At 57.1% G+C, this 17,379-nt stretch overlaps 1 protein-coding gene across 3 annotated transcripts in view; it reads left to right on the forward strand.

The window, feature by feature from the left end:
• TMEM63B (transmembrane protein 63B) overlaps window positions 1-15,903 on the forward strand; it is a 23,491-nt gene extending 7,588 nt beyond the window's left edge. For 2 of the 3 annotated variants that reach the window (XM_010973814.3, XM_074348809.1), the window contains 20 exons: window positions 606-696; window positions 2,073-2,110; window positions 3,064-3,206; window positions 3,305-3,356; window positions 3,822-3,930; window positions 4,448-4,518; window positions 7,356-7,436; window positions 7,897-8,020; window positions 8,940-9,073; window positions 9,153-9,290; window positions 9,436-9,589; window positions 10,556-10,662; window positions 10,880-10,966; window positions 11,175-11,240; window positions 12,356-12,518; window positions 13,103-13,208; window positions 14,174-14,341; window positions 14,592-14,707; window positions 14,847-14,927; window positions 15,214-15,903. In XM_010973814.3, coding sequence (XP_010972116.2) covers window positions 606-696; window positions 2,073-2,110; window positions 3,064-3,206; window positions 3,305-3,356; window positions 3,822-3,930; window positions 4,448-4,518; window positions 7,356-7,436; window positions 7,897-8,020; window positions 8,940-9,073; window positions 9,153-9,290; window positions 9,436-9,589; window positions 10,556-10,662; window positions 10,880-10,966; window positions 11,175-11,240; window positions 12,356-12,518; window positions 13,103-13,208; window positions 14,174-14,341; window positions 14,592-14,707; window positions 14,847-14,927; window positions 15,214-15,399 — 2,215 coding nt within the window. In that variant the 3' untranslated portion in view covers window positions 15,400-15,903. The remainder of the gene's footprint in view (window positions 1-605; window positions 697-2,072; window positions 2,111-3,063; window positions 3,207-3,304; window positions 3,357-3,821; window positions 3,931-4,447; window positions 4,519-7,355; window positions 7,437-7,896; window positions 8,021-8,939; window positions 9,074-9,152; window positions 9,291-9,435; window positions 9,590-10,555; window positions 10,663-10,879; window positions 10,967-11,174; window positions 11,241-12,355; window positions 12,519-13,102; window positions 13,209-14,173; window positions 14,342-14,591; window positions 14,708-14,846; window positions 14,928-15,213) is intronic. The other variant, XM_045509268.2, reaches the window with a different exon arrangement.
• Window positions 15,904-17,379: the final 1,476 nt, after the last annotated feature.

A 17,379-nucleotide genomic window follows, 5' to 3' on the forward strand; every position in this document is an offset into this window, starting at 1 on the left:
ACTAACAGCTAGTTCTTCATATTCCAGGGTTCTCTGCTTACCCCTTCTGGAGGCCTGGGAGGGGGGCTGCCAGAGAAGCCTCAGTCTGGCCCTCTGTGTCCTGTCACCATCTCTGTCTATAGGACTGGCATTGGAGCTGCAACAGCTGCTGGGGTGGAGGAAGAGGGAGGGTGGGGGACATCCCCCAGCTCCCCTCAGCCCCCGCCCTCTGGGGCTCTCCTGGTCCAGCCTGTCCTCCATCCCCCCATTGCCCTGTGTTGGCTCTGTCCCCCCATCCCCTGCTGGTCAGCTCCAGAACTGCAGGGCCAGCTCACATTCTTCAACCTCCACTGGGTGATGATGAAGACTTCCCCCTTCCTTTGCCCACTGCCCGGCATCAGTGCCTCCTATGTCCACCGGGTCCCCTGAAGGGGAGGGGTGGATTTAAGGGAGGCAGGGAGAAGGCAGTCACAACCTCCCCACCCCCCGCCCTGCTTTCGCCTCTGTGCTTTTTGTGTCTTGTCTGGCGCCTGGAGCTCTGGAGTGGGAGCCCACCCACTTCACGCTGCTCCCCAGGGGCTTAGACTCACCAGGCTCTCTGATCTCTCGTCCTCCCCCACCCCCAGTGTGGCTTCAGCTATGCACGGGGACAGTCATGACCGATATGAGCGTCTCACGTCTGTCTCCAGCTCCGTCGACTTTGACCAAAGAGACAATGTGAGTGCCCCCCTCCCTAGAATTCTTAGCACCCCCTCCTCCAGGGGAGGGGGGCTCAGCAGCCTCCAGCTTCCAGTGATACAGAGTCAGGGACCTACGGAGAGTGGCCTTCTCAGCAAGGCTGATGCTCGTCCAAGACCCACAGGGCTGCCCTCCAGACCCAGAACTCCCGGCTTTGTCTTCCACGGCAGCCTCCAAACCAGCCTGAGCCTAACATCTGTGACTTCTGAACATCATTTGCCCCAGTAGGGTTCTGTCCCCCCTCCACCAGTCAATCCTAAGAACGCCTTTTTCCTTAGATATGGTTCTAGAAGTAATAATGAGCCTTCCAGGCCCGCCTAACAAAACATACAGAATCCATTGTGCTGCCCAGAGGCTGCAGGCTGGCAGCCCCTGGCTGCGTGGGGCCGGCTGACCTGCTTGTGGATGGGCGCTGAGGGGCAGCAGCCCCTGTAGACAAGGCATGTACTTGGTGATGCATAGCAGACCACAGACCCATTTTATGTCAGACCCAACTCTCTGGCATTACCTGCCTGGCCCCCTATCATTCTGCCAGGGTGAGTCCTGGTCAGAGTGGCCCTGGTCAGTCCAGCTTAGGCTGGGGGCCCTGGGGGTGGCAGCTCCTGTAGCCACCGTAGCAGAAGAAGCCTATCAGCTTCCTGAGTTGGACTCAAACTGGTAAGTGGCACAGCAGAGGTATCACCCCAAATGGTCCCCAGACTCGGGTGATGTTGGCAGCAGGTAGCACAGTCTTGCATCTTGGCTGGAGGGCACTTCTCTCCCCTTTCCCATGTTGGGCCTGGCCCTTCTCCCTGTAGGAAGTTGGGGGAGGGTCTCTGTCCAGCCCTCCCCCATGTATCCCCACCCTGCCCTGAGTGGGGTCTCTGTCTGAAGGCAAGCCTAGGGGTTTGAGGGGAGGAGATTGCAGCTCACAGTGACCCTGGTTTGGTCACTCTGGGTATTCCAGAAGGTAGGTGGCAGGACCTCAGGCAGCGTGGCCCACCCCTCAGCCACACTGCAAACCCTCCTTGTTAGCTACAGCTCTGAAGGTCTCTCCAAACCCCGAATCCCGCCCATCCCCACCCTGGCCCACACAACTGTAGGTTCTGCTGCCCTCCTGGGTATTTGTGGGCATGAGAGCCTGCAGATAACCCCATTTGGCTTTGGTCCTTTTTCTTCTCTGAGGGCTGGCACCTTTCCCCTCCCCTTGTCTGGGGATGAGCTAGTCTCTGTCGGGGGCTGTGGGAGTTGTGACAGGTGAGCCACAGCCTGGCGGTGGTCATGAAGATGGTGTGGGGTGGAGGGGATGCTTGAGGGGAAGGGAGGCTGGGGTTTGTGGGATGGAGTCTCCAGCTGATAGCCCTCTGTCCCCCCAGGGTTTCTGTTCCTGGCTGACAGCCATCTTCAGGATAAAGTAAGTGAAAGGTCTTCAGGCTCTAAAGAAAGAGAGAAACAGAGAGAGAAACTTCAGACCTGTCATCTCCCTACAAAGTCCAGAGGCCAGCAGCTTTGAGGGCGTTAGCATCCTAGCCAGCTCAACACCCTCCTCCCTACTCCAGGAGGCCAAGCCTTGAAGTCCAGCCCCTGCTGTCCCCCCGGGCCAGCCTCACCTTACCCCCATGGTCTCCTGTGTGCCCCCCTGCCTGGGGGGCCTGCTTTGCCCTCAGCTCTCCTTGCCCCTGCCACCCCATGAGAGCAGAGGCTGGTGCTGCCACCTCAGAGCCTCCATGCAGCCAGCGGGTGGGGGCAACAGGCAGGCTGGGAGCAGCCAGCCAGCAGCAGGCAGAAGTCAGGAGATGGAGCCAGAGTGCGGCAGGCAGGCAGTGAGCCCTAAGAGAGGCAGGAAGCCTGGACAGGTCAGCACCGCCACTGCCCCCAGCCCCCCTCGGGCCCCTCCCCAAGTCCAGGGGGCCTCACCAGCACCCATAAGGCACCACCACTTCTCAGATCGCCCTCCTCCCTCCCGCCTCTGCCTCTTCCTGCTACCATCCTGTCTTCCCTTTTCAGATCCGTCCTCTTCTCCCTTTTCTCTCTGGTCCTCAGGGCTCTTCCTCTCTGCAGTCTTCTTTTTCTCTCCCTTTCTTTTTCTTCCTTTCCCCTTCTCATCCCTCTCCTCCTCCTCTACTTTCTCTTTCCCTCCCCTTTTCCCTGCATCCTTCCCTTCCCTCCCTTCCCTTCTCTCTCCTTCTTCTCCCTCCGCTCCCAGAAAATAGGGGACCCAGTGACCCCCCCCTTTCAACTCCATCCTGCTGCCAGACTGGCAGGGGCTAGGGCGGATGTGGGAGGGGGGTAGGCAAGGGCAGTCACGCTGTAGCCTCTCTGTCGCCCTGGTCCTCCCCTCATCCCTCTGTCCCCCGGCACCTGCAGGGATGACGAGATCCGGGACAAATGTGGGGGCGATGCTGTGCACTACCTGTCCTTCCAGCGGCACATCATTGGGCTGCTGGTGGTCGTGGGCGTCCTCTCCGTAGGCATCGTGCTGCCTGTCAACTTCTCAGGGGACCTTCTGGGTCAGTGAGGGCCAGGATGGGTGGGGCAGGGAGAGGAGGGGGCGGGAGGGGGCGTTCCCTGACCCCACTGTTGTCCACTCCCTCCTCCCATCCTCCAGAGAACAACGCCTACAGTTTTGGGAGAACCACCATTGCCAACTTGAAATCAGGGTAAGGTTGGGAAGCTGGTCAGTGAAGCCTGGGTCTGTGGCCAGAGTCCAGGCTGGAATGGGGAGGGGAGGAAAGGGGGATTGCTTGGGGGAGAGGTGCTGAGGCTGCAGAGATGGCTGTGGGGCCCTGAGGGCTTGGGATGAAGACAGAAGGAACGGATCCCAGAGATTGCCACTCAGAGAAGAGGGGTGTGCAGCCTTGGGCCAAGGAGGGCTGGTTGGTGGCAGTCGGAGGGCAGTGTAGCCAGAGGCCAGGGCATGAAGAGATGATCTCTGGGGGACAGTTCAGCTGGGACGGAACAATCTTGGGGTCTAGAGGATGTGGGGTGTGGGGCCCACCCTGGGAGGGGATCAGAAGACTGGTGACACTAGAGAGGTCCTATACCAGGGTTTAATTAACACTAGGGTGTCTGAGAGTTTTCCCATCCCTGGTGGCTCCATTCACCCCTCTGCCCCCACCCCCCAGGAACAACCTGCTATGGCTGCACACCTCCTTCGCCTTCCTGTACCTGCTGCTCACTGTCTACAGCATGCGCAGACACACCTCCAAGATGCGCTACAAGGAGGACGACCTGGTGAGTGGAGCAGAGCCCGGCCCCGCCCCCGAGCCCAGTGCCACCTCTTCCCTATGGGCCTCCTGCTGGAGTGCTAAGTGGGGGTCAGCCCCAGGGTGAGGCCAGTGCGTTTGAATCCTGGCTCAGCATCTCAGGAGCACCCATCCTGCCAGTTAAGTTACCTCCCCCAGCCTGGGTTTCCTCATCAGTGGGATGAGAAAACCACAGTACCTCTCCCAAGGTGGGTGGGGAGATAAGGAGAGGCCGTGTGTGGAAGGCACCCGGCAGGAAACAGCTGTGGTTGATGTTCTGTGAGTGCACACCGGCCACTGAGAGTAGTCCCTCCCCCAACCACCCCACCACATAACCCCTCAGGGAGCAAGGGGCCAGGGGGCTTTCATCCTGCTCACTGCCTGATTTTATCCCAAGGCCTCCTTCCACTCCTGTCTGCTCCTCTCCATTCCCCTTATCCCCTACCCTCCCTGCATTCTCCGGTAGCCAAGCCTCAGGAAGGCAAACTGGCCCCCTTTCTCCCCAGGTGAAGCGGACTCTCTTCATCAACGGAATCTCCAAATATGCAGAGTCAGAGAAGATCAAGAAGCATTTTGAGTGAGTAGTTCCCTGCCCCTCCCTTGCTGCAGAACCCATGGACCCTCTTTGCCTTCCAACTCTAAGAGCATCCTCATACTCCCCTCCCTCAGGGGTCTGGGGTTGCAGTAGGGGCTGGGGGTTAGGCTAAGGAAGAATTCTCTGAGTCCAAGGCGATCTAGCACTTGGATGATAGGCCCCTCCAAGAACAGGAGAAATATGAGAAATACTTAAGGGAGTCCTCTGGGCCTCTCCTCCTGGCTTGAACTGGGTCATGGATTGTCCACCCAAACTCCATGGGCCCTCGAGGTGTGTGGCTGTCTCAGAATTGCATGTGGCACTCTGCAGTCTGGGTGCAGACTAGCAGAGCCAAGCACCTCGAGTTTCATTGGGCCCTCAAAGGGGCCCCAGAGAACCTGGGCCGCATCTCTTCTGAGGCTCTTTTCAGCTAGAGGTCTGTGTTGGGGAGGAGGGGTGTACACATTTCCAGGTGGCTGGAACAGTCTGTGTACAGGATTAGGGGTCCCATCGTGCATTCATCTGTCCACTCAGCAACTTTCTCAGATGCTGCCAAGCTTCAGTCACCGGGGGGGAGCCTGGGGACTGTAAAAATGAGTAGAAGACCATCGTGCTCTCGGGAGGTTCGCAGTGTGGAGGTCAGCTGTAGGGGCCAGTCCAGGGTCTGCTCAGAGACTGGTCTGGGGTGAGAATTAGGAGCTGGCCAGCAGTCCTGATAAGGGACATTGGTGGTCTGGATCAGGGCTCCATCTCTAGTCAGGATCAGGACTTAGTGAGGTCAGTTGGCCTGGATCAGAGGTCAGTCATGGCCCTGGATCAAGACGGGATGGGAGTCAATGCCCAGTCAGGTCAGATTCCAGGCCCCTGTGTTACAGGAGATTGACCACTTTGTGAGCAGCCTTAGTGGGTAAATACTCTTTCATGCAAGATGCATTTATTGGTCACCTTCTGTGTACCAGGCATAAATAGATTAGAAATGGTCCCTGCCCTCATACAGTTCATAGAACAGCAGCCAAAATTAGATCATTAATCGTTGGTCAGTATGAGAGAACAATTTGGGGTCCCATCTGGGGTTCAAGCTGTGCTCCGCATTAGGGGGCAGTCTGGGTCAGGATTAAGGACAGTGTGTGCTCAGAATTAGGTGACATCTTAATGTTACCGTCTAAGTGGAATCAGCTGTCAGCTGGCACTAAGTCCTCTCATAACAGTTATCTTTTGAGTGCCTGCTGTGTGCCTGCACTAGAGCAGGAGCTTGGAGATGCAGCAGGAACAAAAAGCCCCTGCCCTCATCTGCTTACATTCTAGTGGGACGAGGCAGACGATAAAGAAATGAACTAGTAATAGACACCGTGTCAAGTAGGGGTAGGTGCTAAGAAGAAAACCAAAGCAGGGAGAGGGACAGAGTGAGAGGGGTCAGGAAAGGTTTCTGTTTCCCAGGGGGTGGGCAGCGGGGCACAGACAGGGTGACACTGGAGCAGAGCCCTGGGCGCAGTGAGCACACCTTGATTCAGCACACATTTGTCATACACCAACTATGTGCTTCATCCCAGGAAGACAGGGAAGAGCCAGACCCAATCAGCATCCAGGGGAGCTCACGGGCCAAGTTGACTGCTTCAGGGGTCAGTCTGTGGTTTTGTTCAGGAAACCGTCTGTGATTAAAATTAACAGTCAGCCTCTAAGCAGGGCCTGGGAGGCCACAGTCCTAACTGAAGTTTTTAGGATCAGTGGGGTGGGCATCATGAAACAGCCATTTCATTGACCCATCCATTCAGCTCAGCACAGCACAGTAGGTGTTTACTGAGCACCTACTGTGTGCGGGCTGTTGGCCCAGGCTTGGGTATGTGATGCAAGACGCACTCCTCGTGGAGCCCCTGCACTAGTTGTCAGTATCAAGCAGGGTCTGGGGTCCAGGTCTAGGGTCTGTCTGGATTGGAGGACTAACCCAACAGAATCAGGGGCTGTCCTGTGTGCAGAATCAGAGGACCTGTGTGGTGGGGATTAGGGGATTAGAGATTAATCAGGTGAAAATGAGAGCTCAGCCTGCCACAGAGGGGAAGGGAAGGCCCTTCCACTGAGGAACCCTAAAATGGTTTGAGCAACAACAGTGCCAGGAGAAAAGCCTAGAGCCTCCTGGAAGGTACTTTTCAAGGACCCCAACCCAGATTAAGTTTCCAAGTTCTCACAGGTTTGTGCGGTCCATCTTGTTACTTTAGAACCACATTTCATACATCTTTAACCTTTGATGTTTCTTTCATTAAAAAAAAAATATGGAGTCTCAGTCTAAATTAGGCATTAGGATCAGGCAGCAGTGTGTGATCAGGATGAAAAAGGAAGTGCTCCTCCACACATTCTGCAAGCATCCCTCGAGCCCTTCCAGGTACCAGGTGCCAAGAGTCTATCTGGTCGTCTCAAGCTGGGGTCAATCTCTGGTCAGGGTTAGAGAGTCAGTCTTGGGTCTGGGTTGGGGTCAGTTGATGGTCAAGGCTAAGTGTTGGACTGTAACCAGGTCTTCTGGGAACAGGGTTAAGAGAACAACCTGTGACTAGAAACAGTTTCTCTCAACTTAAAGTTCACCAGCCGAGAATCTTCCTCAATGCCCTGTAGGTATATGCACTCAGGTCCAGGGTCAGCACCCTCACCTCCATGCACACACTCTCCCTATGCAGACAAGCATGAGGAGGAATTTTGAAGTTTTTTTCTTAGAGAACTGTCATTTTTGCAAACTAAGAAAGAGGGAGCTTGAATTGGGGCTGTGTGTCTTGAAGGTGATGGGGTCATGGAGGAAAGTCTGGGGAGGGGGGCAGTGTCCCTGCAGAAGATGATGTTGGACTGTGTTTCAGGGAGGCCTACCCCAACTGCACGGTTCTTGAAGCCCGCCCATGTTACAACGTGGCTCGCCTTATGTTCCTTGATGCAGAGAGGTAATGGGGCTTGGGTGGGGGACAACACCCGAGGGCCCCCTGCCCATTATGGAGAGTGTCTTGGCTGCCACTCAGAAGCCTGTCTCCCTTCCAAGTGTTTCCCACGGCATTTGATTGGAGTGCCTGTCAGTTCAGCTCTGGAAAGAGCTGGGCCTAGACATTAGAGTTTGTTGTGAGAGGAAAGGGGCCTACTGTCCCCACCCCTTTTGAGGACATACCTTTTCTGAGCTACAGTGTGAAAACTTTAGGCCAGATTATAGGAAGAACTTCTGGCCCTCAAGGGATGGTGAGGAGATCTTGGGCTGGGGACATGTCTGAGCCATGCATCCTAAACAAATGCAAGAGCAAGACGGCCCCTGTCCTTGGGATATGGACTCTAGGACTCCCGAGCTGGGCTACCTGCCCATCCTCTGGCCAGATCCAGCTGGGCAGTGGGTGACTTAGAACCTGGGTCCCACAGGAAGAAGGCTGAGCGGGGAAAGCTCTACTTCACAAACCTCCAGAGCAAGGACAACGTCCCCACCATGATCAACCCCAAGCCCTGCGGCCACCTCTGCTGCTGTGTGGTGCGAGGCTGCGAGCAGGTAGGGGATGGGCTGGCTGTGGGGTGGCCCAGCCTCAGCTCAGACCTCAGGGCCCCCAGATTCCCAATAGGGGTGGGGGGTGGGGGGTGGAAGGTCCTGGGAGATAGGTCACAGCAGAGATGGATGCACCCCATGGTGGGGCCTGTCCCAGCACCCAGGAATACACACACACACACACACACACACACAAGCAGTCCTTGCACATAAATACCCCAAGGTGAAGAGACCCCCAGAGGCAGCCAGGGTGGGGCAGGGGCCGCAAGAGGGGGGCAGCCCCTCCCTCAGCAGGTCCCCATCTGTTCCTACATCCTTGAAGCCCTAGTCCCACTGTTGGGCTTCTCCCCTGTCCCTACAGTGACCAACCAGGTTTTCAAACCCCAAATCAGAAACAGTCAGCCACATAGAAAACAAACTTGTGGTTACCAAAGAGGAAGAGGGGAAGAGGGATAAATTAGAAGTTTGGGATTAATAGGTACATACTACTATATATAAAATAGATAAACAACGAGGTCTTACTATATGCTACAGGGAACTACATTCAATATCTTGCAATAACCTATAATGAAAAAGAATCTTAAAAAGAATATATATATATATATATATTGCTATGTTGTACACTAGGAGCTAATACAACATTGTAAACCAACTATACTTCAAAAATAAAAAAGGAAAAATCAGCCAAGAGGATAGCTTACACTGTATTTACTAGCTCCGTGGCTGTAGGCAAGTTTCTGGACTGCTCTGTCCTGTTTCCTCATCTGTAAGATGGGGCTGCTTGTACCTATGTCCCAGGGTGATTGTAGGGATAAGCGAGTGAACACACAGAGCTCAAAGCAGTGCCTAGGCTGCAGGGGGCTCTGGGGTGGTGCTGCGGGGACCGGTGGCTCTGACCAGGGCCACACCTCGCCCGCCCTGGCAGGTGGAGGCCATCGAGTACTACACGAAGCTGGAGCAGAAGCTGAAGGAGGACTACAAGCGGGAGAAGGAGAAAGTGAACGAGAAGCCTCTGGGCATGGCCTTCGTCACCTTCCACAACGAGACTATCACTGCCATGTAAGCCCTGCCTGCCCACCGCAGCCCCCAGGGACCAGCTGGGGCTCCAGGCCCTGGTAACCGTGTCCCCCTCCCCTAGCATTCTGAAGGACTTCAACGTGTGTAAGTGCCAGGGCTGTGCCTGCCGCGGGGAGCCCCGCGCCTCCTCCTGCAGCGAGTCCCTGCACATCTCCAACTGGACTGTGTCCTATGCCCCTGACCCCCAGAACATCTACTGGTGAGCAAAGGGGGAGAGCAGGGCAGTATCGTGGGGCCGAGGTGGGCGCCAGTGGGGGAGGAGTGGGGAGGAGAGGGAGTCCCTAGGTGTCCCTGGGGGCTGATCAGGCATGCGGCCCTGGAGTGATGCCTCCCCACCTTCCCAGGGAGCACCTCTCCATCCGCGGCTTCATCTGGTGGTTGCGCTGCTTGGTCATCAATGTCGTCCTCTTCATCCTTCTCTTCTTTCTCACCACCCCGGCCATCATCATCACCACCATGGACAAGTTTAACGTCACCAAGCCCGTGGAGTACCTCAACGTAAGGCCCATGCCCGACCCCTCCATGCTGTGTCCCAAGATGCAGATACCAGGCCCCAAATCCCTCCTCGGGGGAAGCCAGATGCCATCCTGCCCAGTCTCGCTCCTGTTCTGTTTTCCAGCCTGGCCCCACTAAGAAGGTCCCACACGACCATGGGCTGCCAACCTCTCTGTGCACTTCCTGAAGGCTCCCTGCCTCCCGCCCCCCAGGAGAGGCCTCCCTTGAGTTTGTACATACCTAGAGGGGCTCCCGGGGAAGAGAGAGAGCCTATGTCCACTCCTAACTGACCATGTGACCTCAGGCTAGCCCTTCTCCAATCCCTTGGTCTCTCCAACTGAAGAATGAAAGGTTCAGACCAGATCATTGGCTTCCAAACTTGGACTCTAATGCCTTTACCAAAAGGAATCTTTCATGAAACCCAATGAGGAAAAGCAAGATCGCTCAGATGGCAGTAGTGAGGGACCACTTCTGCTGGTGTCCCCTAGTGAGAACACATGGCCCTCCTGCCACACACAGAGCAAACCTCCCTGGAGCCTCAAAAGTTGACAGGAAGGCACTTTGAAAATCACTGAGTGATAAGAGCATAGTAGATGAGACCCAGGCTGCCTGGGTTCCGATCCCCAGCCCACTGCTTACTAGCTGGATAATTTACTGCATCTTATTTTGCCTCTCATCTGTAAAATGGGGTAATAACGTTGTAGGAATTAATACATGAAAAGCACATGATCGGTGCTTGGCACATAGCAGGTGTTCAAAAATGCTAACTACTAATATCGCTCACCCTGGGATTGCACATATGGCCCTGGCCATCCCCCTCACCCCTTGCCCTCTAGATGTTCTGGACTTCTGACATGCGGCCCTGAGAGCTGGGGGGCCCAGGGCTCAGTAGGGGAGGGGCAGGTGAGCAAAGCAAATGAGGCTCACTAGACTGCCCCCGCCTGACGCACCCCCCCATGCTCTCTGCAGAACCCCATCATCACCCAGTTCTTCCCCACCCTGCTGCTGTGGTGCTTCTCAGCCCTGCTCCCCACCATCGTCTACTACTCTGCCTTCTTTGAAGCCCACTGGACACGGTGAGTCACCCCTCACACAGCACCTCCCTGTGGCCCTCCGCCTCTCAGGCTCCTTGCCTGGGCAGTCCCAGAGCTGGCAGGGGAGGGATGATGACCAGCACCCTCACCTCGGGAAGCCCCCCTCCTTCCCAGGGAGCCCCCCAGGACACCACACTAGCTGGGGGAGAAGGCACGGGGGCTGGCTCACCTGACCTGTGCCCCCGTGCCCCCGCCCCAGCTCCGGAGAGAACAGGACAACCATGCACAAGTGCTACACCTTCCTCATCTTCATGGTGCTGCTCCTGCCCTCGCTGGGACTGAGCAGGTGGGCTTCGGAGGAAGGGGTGGGAACTGGAGTGGGGGGCTGCAGGAGGGGGTGGGGGAGCAATCCAGGCTCCCACCTCCTCTACAGAGTCGGGAGCCCAATGTCTGGGGAGCATCCCCAGAGCTCGTGGATGGGACTCGCCCCTCCCCTGGTGTCCTGGGCCATTCCAGCCACCCCTACCTCTCCTCTCCTGTCCTCTCCTCTCCAGCCTGGACCTCTTCTTCCGCTGGCTCTTTGACAAGAAGTTCTTGGCTGAGGCAGCTATTCGGTTTGAGTGAGTAACAAGGGTCCCCAGGGAAGGAGGCCAGATGATGGGGGTGGGTATTCCCCCACAGGAGGGTGCAGCAAAGCTCCCGCTCCTGCGGCAGGGAAGAGAAGGGGGCTTATATCACAGCTGGGCAGGGTCGTCCCAATGGTTGCTGTCTAGGGGTCTCTGGATTCTGAGGTCACCCCTGAGGTGTGTTCGGGGCCTTGAGGCCCATGCTCTGAGGGTTTCTATGGCAGCCTCTGGGGCTTGTATCCTGAGACTAACCATGGGAATCTGGAGCTTCACTGCGAGGTTGAGAGGGGTCTGCAGTGGGATCTCGGTGGGACTGTGGGAGGGAAATGGGGGCTCTTAGAGGTACCCCTGAAGGTCTCTGGAGCCCACACCTTTGCGTATCTATGGAAGGCTCTTGGGCTCACACTTCGGAGCATGGGTTCTGGGAACACCTCTGAAGTCTTGGGCTGTTACTCAGCATGTGCCTGTGGAGTTCTCCATGGGGCCCCTCCCCTGGGAATTCCTGTCAGGGGGTCTTGGGGGACACATACTAAGTCTCTATATAGGGGTGCAAGCTCTGGGGGACTTGCTGTAGGCCCTCTGTGGTAATCTTGGGCTCACACTTGGGGTGTCATGGGTACTGACAAAGGTCCCTGGGTTCTCTCTCTGGAGATCTCTGTCCGAGGCTACAGACTCTGGGAGTAATTCTGGGTGAAGTTAAGGTCTAAGGCAGGGAGCCTTCTGAGTTTTCCTGGGGCTCACACCTTGGCGGGTCTTTGGGGTCTCATGAGGGTTTGGCTGTGGAGATCTCAGGCAGTCATAGCCTGAAAACTGGTGGCCTCAGGGGTCTTGAGCACTGTCTCCGTGAGTCTTTATGGGGCTCAAGCCTCCGGGCTCGCTCACACTCACACTGAGTGTGTCTGGGGTTACTTTGGCAGCATCTGTGGACACTCTGGCATCTGCCTTTGGTGTTCATACCTCAGGGGACTGGGAAACGGGTGCTTTGAGGGCTCAGCTGGAGGGTCCACTGAGGTGGAAGAAGGCACCTTGAGGGCGCAGGCATGCTGGCAGTGGGCACACGGCCACTGGGTCCCCCAAGGGTGCAGAGCTGGAGCGCCTGGTGCCCGCAGGTGCGTGTTCCTGCCAGACAACGGCGCCTTCTTCGTGAACTACGTCATTGCCTCGGCCTTTATCGGCAACGCCATGGACCTGCTGCGCATCCCGGGCCTGCTCATGTACATGATCCGGCTCTGCCTGGCTCGCTCCGCCGCCGAGAGGCGCAACGTGAAGCGGGTACGGCCCGCACAGCGCCCCCTGGTGGGCCCAACCAGAAACAGCGGCAGCCGTGCTCGAGTGTTGGGGCACAAGGGTGCTGGGAATCCCAGAGCCGAGTTCCATGGCCCTGGGTTATCCCCTTCCCATCTGGGGCCTCAGTTTTCCCACGTGTACAGCGATGTGTCGACATAGCTAACCCTGAAGGCCCTAGCCAGTTCTGACAGTCTAGTGTTCTGTAATAGGTGTTGGGGGAGGTCTGTGTCTAGACCTAGGGTCCCTCTGCCCTAACCTACAAGAGGGCTCTGGGCATCCCATTCCCAAGCCGACCCACCTGCCAACCCCTGATCCCTCGAAGTCCCCTCCCCACGCCCTGTCACTGTACCCACCCTGACCTCTGTCTCAGCCATAGCTCCTCTCTCCATCGGCTTTGCCCTGCCCTGCCCTACCCTGGACAGTGGGTTCCTTTCCCCCATGGCTTCTTTCCTGGCCCCAGGGTTCCTGGCCCCCTCCCTCCTCCCTCCTCCCACCTGCCCTGAACCCCTCCAGCCCAGCCCTCCCCACCTCCCCTCCCTGAGCCACCCTCCTGCCCATCTCCCCCCCAGCATCAGGCCTACGAGTTCCAGTTTGGCGCAGCCTACGCCTGGATGATGTGCGTCTTCACGGTGGTCATGACCTACAGTATCACCTGCCCCATCATCGTGCCCTTCGGTAGGCACCGCCGCGCCGGGACCTGGGCCCTGCTCGGGGGGACCCAGGATCTCTCCCACTCCACTCTAGCAAGGCAGGCCATCTGAGTGGACAGGGCCCCGGCTGGGAGACCCGCCCCTCGGGCCTCCCGCCAGGTCCCTGGCTCAGTCTGGGGCCTGGCCTGGGGGGAGGAGGGGAAAAGCCATGTCAGCTCAGGCTGGACCCAGCTGGTATACTGGGCCCTTGGGCCAAGTCTCCCCAACACGGCCACACTCACTCACCAGTGCCTTCACTCAAGTGGATGTGCTTGGATACGTCACATACCCACTGAGGTGTCCACACACACACTCCTACACAGGCTCCATGGGCACACATGTACACAGCTCTGTAAACTCAGGAATTTGGATTCTGGGGTGGGATTTCATGGAAATACCCCACTGTAGCTAAACCATGTGACTTGGGCAAGTCCCTCTTCCTTCTGAGCAAATTTAGCAATGTTTCTCTTCAGCCTCATTATTACCCCTACTAGTGGCCTCTCCTTTCCCCCCACTAACATCCTAACCCCTTCACTGCCCTCCCTGGTTATCAAAGGCAGCAAACTCCCAAACTAACCACCTTGTCTTCATTTTAAATTTCCCATTCCCTCAGCCTCCAGGAAAATAGAACTTACCAGCTAATTAATACTCATCTGTTCAGGGACAGGGATAGATAAAATGATACGGGTTTTACGAGGATGTTTGTTGACCCAAACAAAAGGCTTTCTAATAGAATTCCTAGTGAGGGGCTTCAGAGGGAAAGGCTCGAAGCAGAGGAAGCTGAGGTTCTGTGGTCCTGCAAGGAGTTTGGGGCTCTGTCCTGCACTGGGACTGGGCAGAAGAAGGGGAGCCAGCCCTTTGGTGACCTCAGAAGGCCCAGGACAACCGTGATGGACCAAAAAGGTCCTGCAGTGCTGGTGCCGAGGTCAGGGCCCGTGTGGCTTCCCCCAGGGCTCATGTACATGCTGCTGAAGCACCTGGTAGACAGGTACAATCTCTACTACGCCTACCTGCCGGCCAAGCTGGACAAGAAGATCCACTCGGGGGCTGTGAACCAGGTGGTGGCCGCGCCCATCCTCTGCCTCTTCTGGCTGCTCTTCTTCTCCACCATGCGCACAGGTGAGGGCCATCCACCGCCCTCGGGACCGGGGGTGGGGAGGGCAGAGGAGAGTCCCGCCAGACTCAGGCAGAGCAGGCCACAGGAGGGGGGCCGGGGGTCACAGGCCAGGGGCCTGGGGTCACAGGCCAGGGGCCTGGGAGAAGCCACAGCTATGGGAGTGTAGGACTGCACTCAGAAGGGAGCAGAAGCCCCGGGAGGAGCCCAGAGGAGAGGAAACAGCCCATTCTCTGCCTTCCCCCCACACACCAGGGTTTCTAGCCCCTACGTCCATGTTCACATTCGTGGTCCTGGTCATCACCATCGTCATCTGTCTCTGCCACGTCTGCTTCGGACACTTCAAATACCTCAGTGCCCACAACTACAAGGTGTGGGGCGAGGGAGGCAGGGGGAGCGCTGGGAGCTGAGGGCAGGGGCAGCAGGGATGACAAGAGGGTGTGGGGTCGGGGTTGCAGCTGAGGGCAAGGGCGTTCCCCTCACTCCCTGACTCATCCTGGGCCCCTCAAGATTGAGCACACGGAGACAGACACCGTGGATCCCAGAAGCAATGGACGGCCCCCCAGTGCTGCTGCTGTCCCCAAATCTGCGGTGAGTGCCCCGCTCCGTGGCCAAGGGTGGGGAAGGGCCTCTGGTGGAGACTCAGCCCCAAAGCTGGGTGTCCCATTAGTTGTCCAGAAAGGGAAGCCTGTTCCAGACACCGGAGTGGTGGGGAGCAGGTGCAGGGAGATGTCTGGCTTCACCGGGTGGGAGCTGCACCACCTCTTCCTGGGAGGAGGACCACTGCCCCTCCCCCCGCAGGCCCTGAGATTCCCCATCACCCCCTCCCCACGAGGGGCAGCTGTACACACTCACCCCCGCAACCCTCCCTCTTCAGAAATACATCGCTCAGGTGCTGCAGGACTCAGAAGTGGATGGGGATGGGGGTCCTGGGAGCTCAGGGGACGAGCCCCCATCGTCCTCGTCCCAAGATGAGGAGCTGCTGATGCCGCCCGACGGCCTCACGGACACAGACTTCCAGTCTTGTGAGGACAGCCTCATAGAGAATGAGATTCACCAGTAAGGGGAGGGGGGCCCTGGAGGCCACACCCTGCCCCCACCCCCCGCCCCACCACGGACACTAAAACGCTAATAATTTATTAGATCTAAAGCCCTTTCCTCCCCCCTTCCCCTGCTTTCATTAAGGTATTTAAACCTGGGGATTTCACCGCTCTCCCCCACCACAGAGGGAGGGAGGGAACCCCCAACCTCAGTGAGGAGAGCCCCGAGCCGGCCCCGGGGCAAAGAGGGGTGTGGACAGGGTTCCCCCAGATCAATGCCCCCCTAGGCTGGTATCGTGGTCAGGAAAGGGTTCATGAGAGCCAAGCGGGGTACCTCGTGCCATGGCTGGAGACCTGGGGGGGCAGGTGGATCAGGGGCTGCCTCCCCAGCTCTTATCTCTCCCCCAACTCCCCCTGGGATCTGGCACTCCAGGGAAGTGGAGCCTCCAGCCCCTACGGGGTTGCATGAGAGGGGAGGGGGTGCTGAGCGGGAGGAAGAGTCAGGCCCTGAGCCAGGGGGGGTGACCTGGGGGTGGGGGGTGGGCATGGCTGACACTGAAAAATGGGTTTTTGCACTGTTTTTTTTTTTTCCTTTAAAATAAAAATGAAAAGCTCAGAGGCAGGTGTCTGATTTGTGCTGCTGCCCTGGACACATGGCTGGGGTCCAGCCACCCTTCTGTTGGTCTGGAGGACCTGTGGGGTCTGAGTCCCTACATGACCTGGGCAAGAGACTTCTTGAGTAGAGCCTCAGTTCTCCGTCCAGAAGAGGAGAGAGCAGCAGGAGGGGCCTGCTATATTCACAGTGCCAACCTTGCCGCCACCCTTCCCTGCATTCCTGTCACCTCTGCCTCTGTCCCCTGCCCTGAGGAAATTGTAGAACCAGCGAATGCAACTTGTACACAGTGGAGCTAGGACAGGGTGGAAAAAATCTTAGGATGTTATGGGAGCTTAAAGGCAGGATATCTTGTCTCATTCAAACCTTTTACTGTTCATCTGAGAAAACTGACGTGGAAAGAGGAGTGATGACTCAAGGACCCACAATTAGGCCCAAATGGCTTGCATGGTACCAGGTGCCTTCCCCGGGGATTGTTGAGTTAAGCCAGAAACACCATCATCACCCACTCTGAGGCATGCCAATGGCCTAATTATGCCAAGAAGAATGACGTGGGTTGAATTGTGTCCCCAAAAAGATATGTTAAGTCCTAACCCCCAGAACCTCCACATGTGACTTTATTTAGAAATTGGGTCATTGCAGAAGTAATTAGATAAGATGAGGCCATGCTGGAAATGGGTGGGTCCCTAACCCAATATGACCGGTGTCTTTACAAGAAGAAGAAGAGAGACACAGAGAAGGCTACGTGAAGACACAGACGCACAGGAGAATGCCATGTCAGTGGCTTCTGGAAACAAGGCTTTCAAGATAAAAAAAAAAGTCCGGTTGGGTGTCAGGGACAGCCCCTTCCGGGAAGACTTGGACTGAAGGAGAGGGACTCAGACTTGTCCTGAGTGGACAGCCAGCCTGGTGGTGGCCTCTGGGGTGGGGGTGCTGAGTCTCCCATCCCTGCAGGGAGATGGCCCTTGGACTGGTGGGCGGAGACCGGGCAGATGAAGAGGGGCTCGGTTACTGACAGCCCAGCCTGTGGGGGACAAGTGGGAAGGAGGCAGCTGTTAAAAATGTGCCACTGATTGAAGAATCCCACTGCAATTAGAGAGTTCTGAGGGGGGGGGGGTCCTCTGGCCCCTCCCCCCAGAACCTTCAACTGTCAAGCACCAAGCGAGCCACCAACATGCTGCACTCCCCAGGTAGGCGCTGTTGGGGCTTGTCCCACTCCTGGCCGACTAAGGCCTAACCCCAGGAAAGGGGCTGTGTCCCCTTGAGGGTGACTCCTCCGTCAGACTGGATGCTCCTGAGGCACAGGAGCTGAGCCTCTTCCTCAGACAGACCCACCAGGAGCCCAACCTCGTTGTTTCCACTGAGAGGCTGGAGTCAGGGAGAGGACAGG

The sequence above is a fragment of the Camelus bactrianus genome, chromosome 20 (assembly GCF_048773025.1).
Source record: "Camelus bactrianus isolate YW-2024 breed Bactrian camel chromosome 20, ASM4877302v1, whole genome shotgun sequence".
Classification (NCBI taxonomy): domain Eukaryota; kingdom Metazoa; phylum Chordata; class Mammalia; order Artiodactyla; family Camelidae; genus Camelus; species Camelus bactrianus.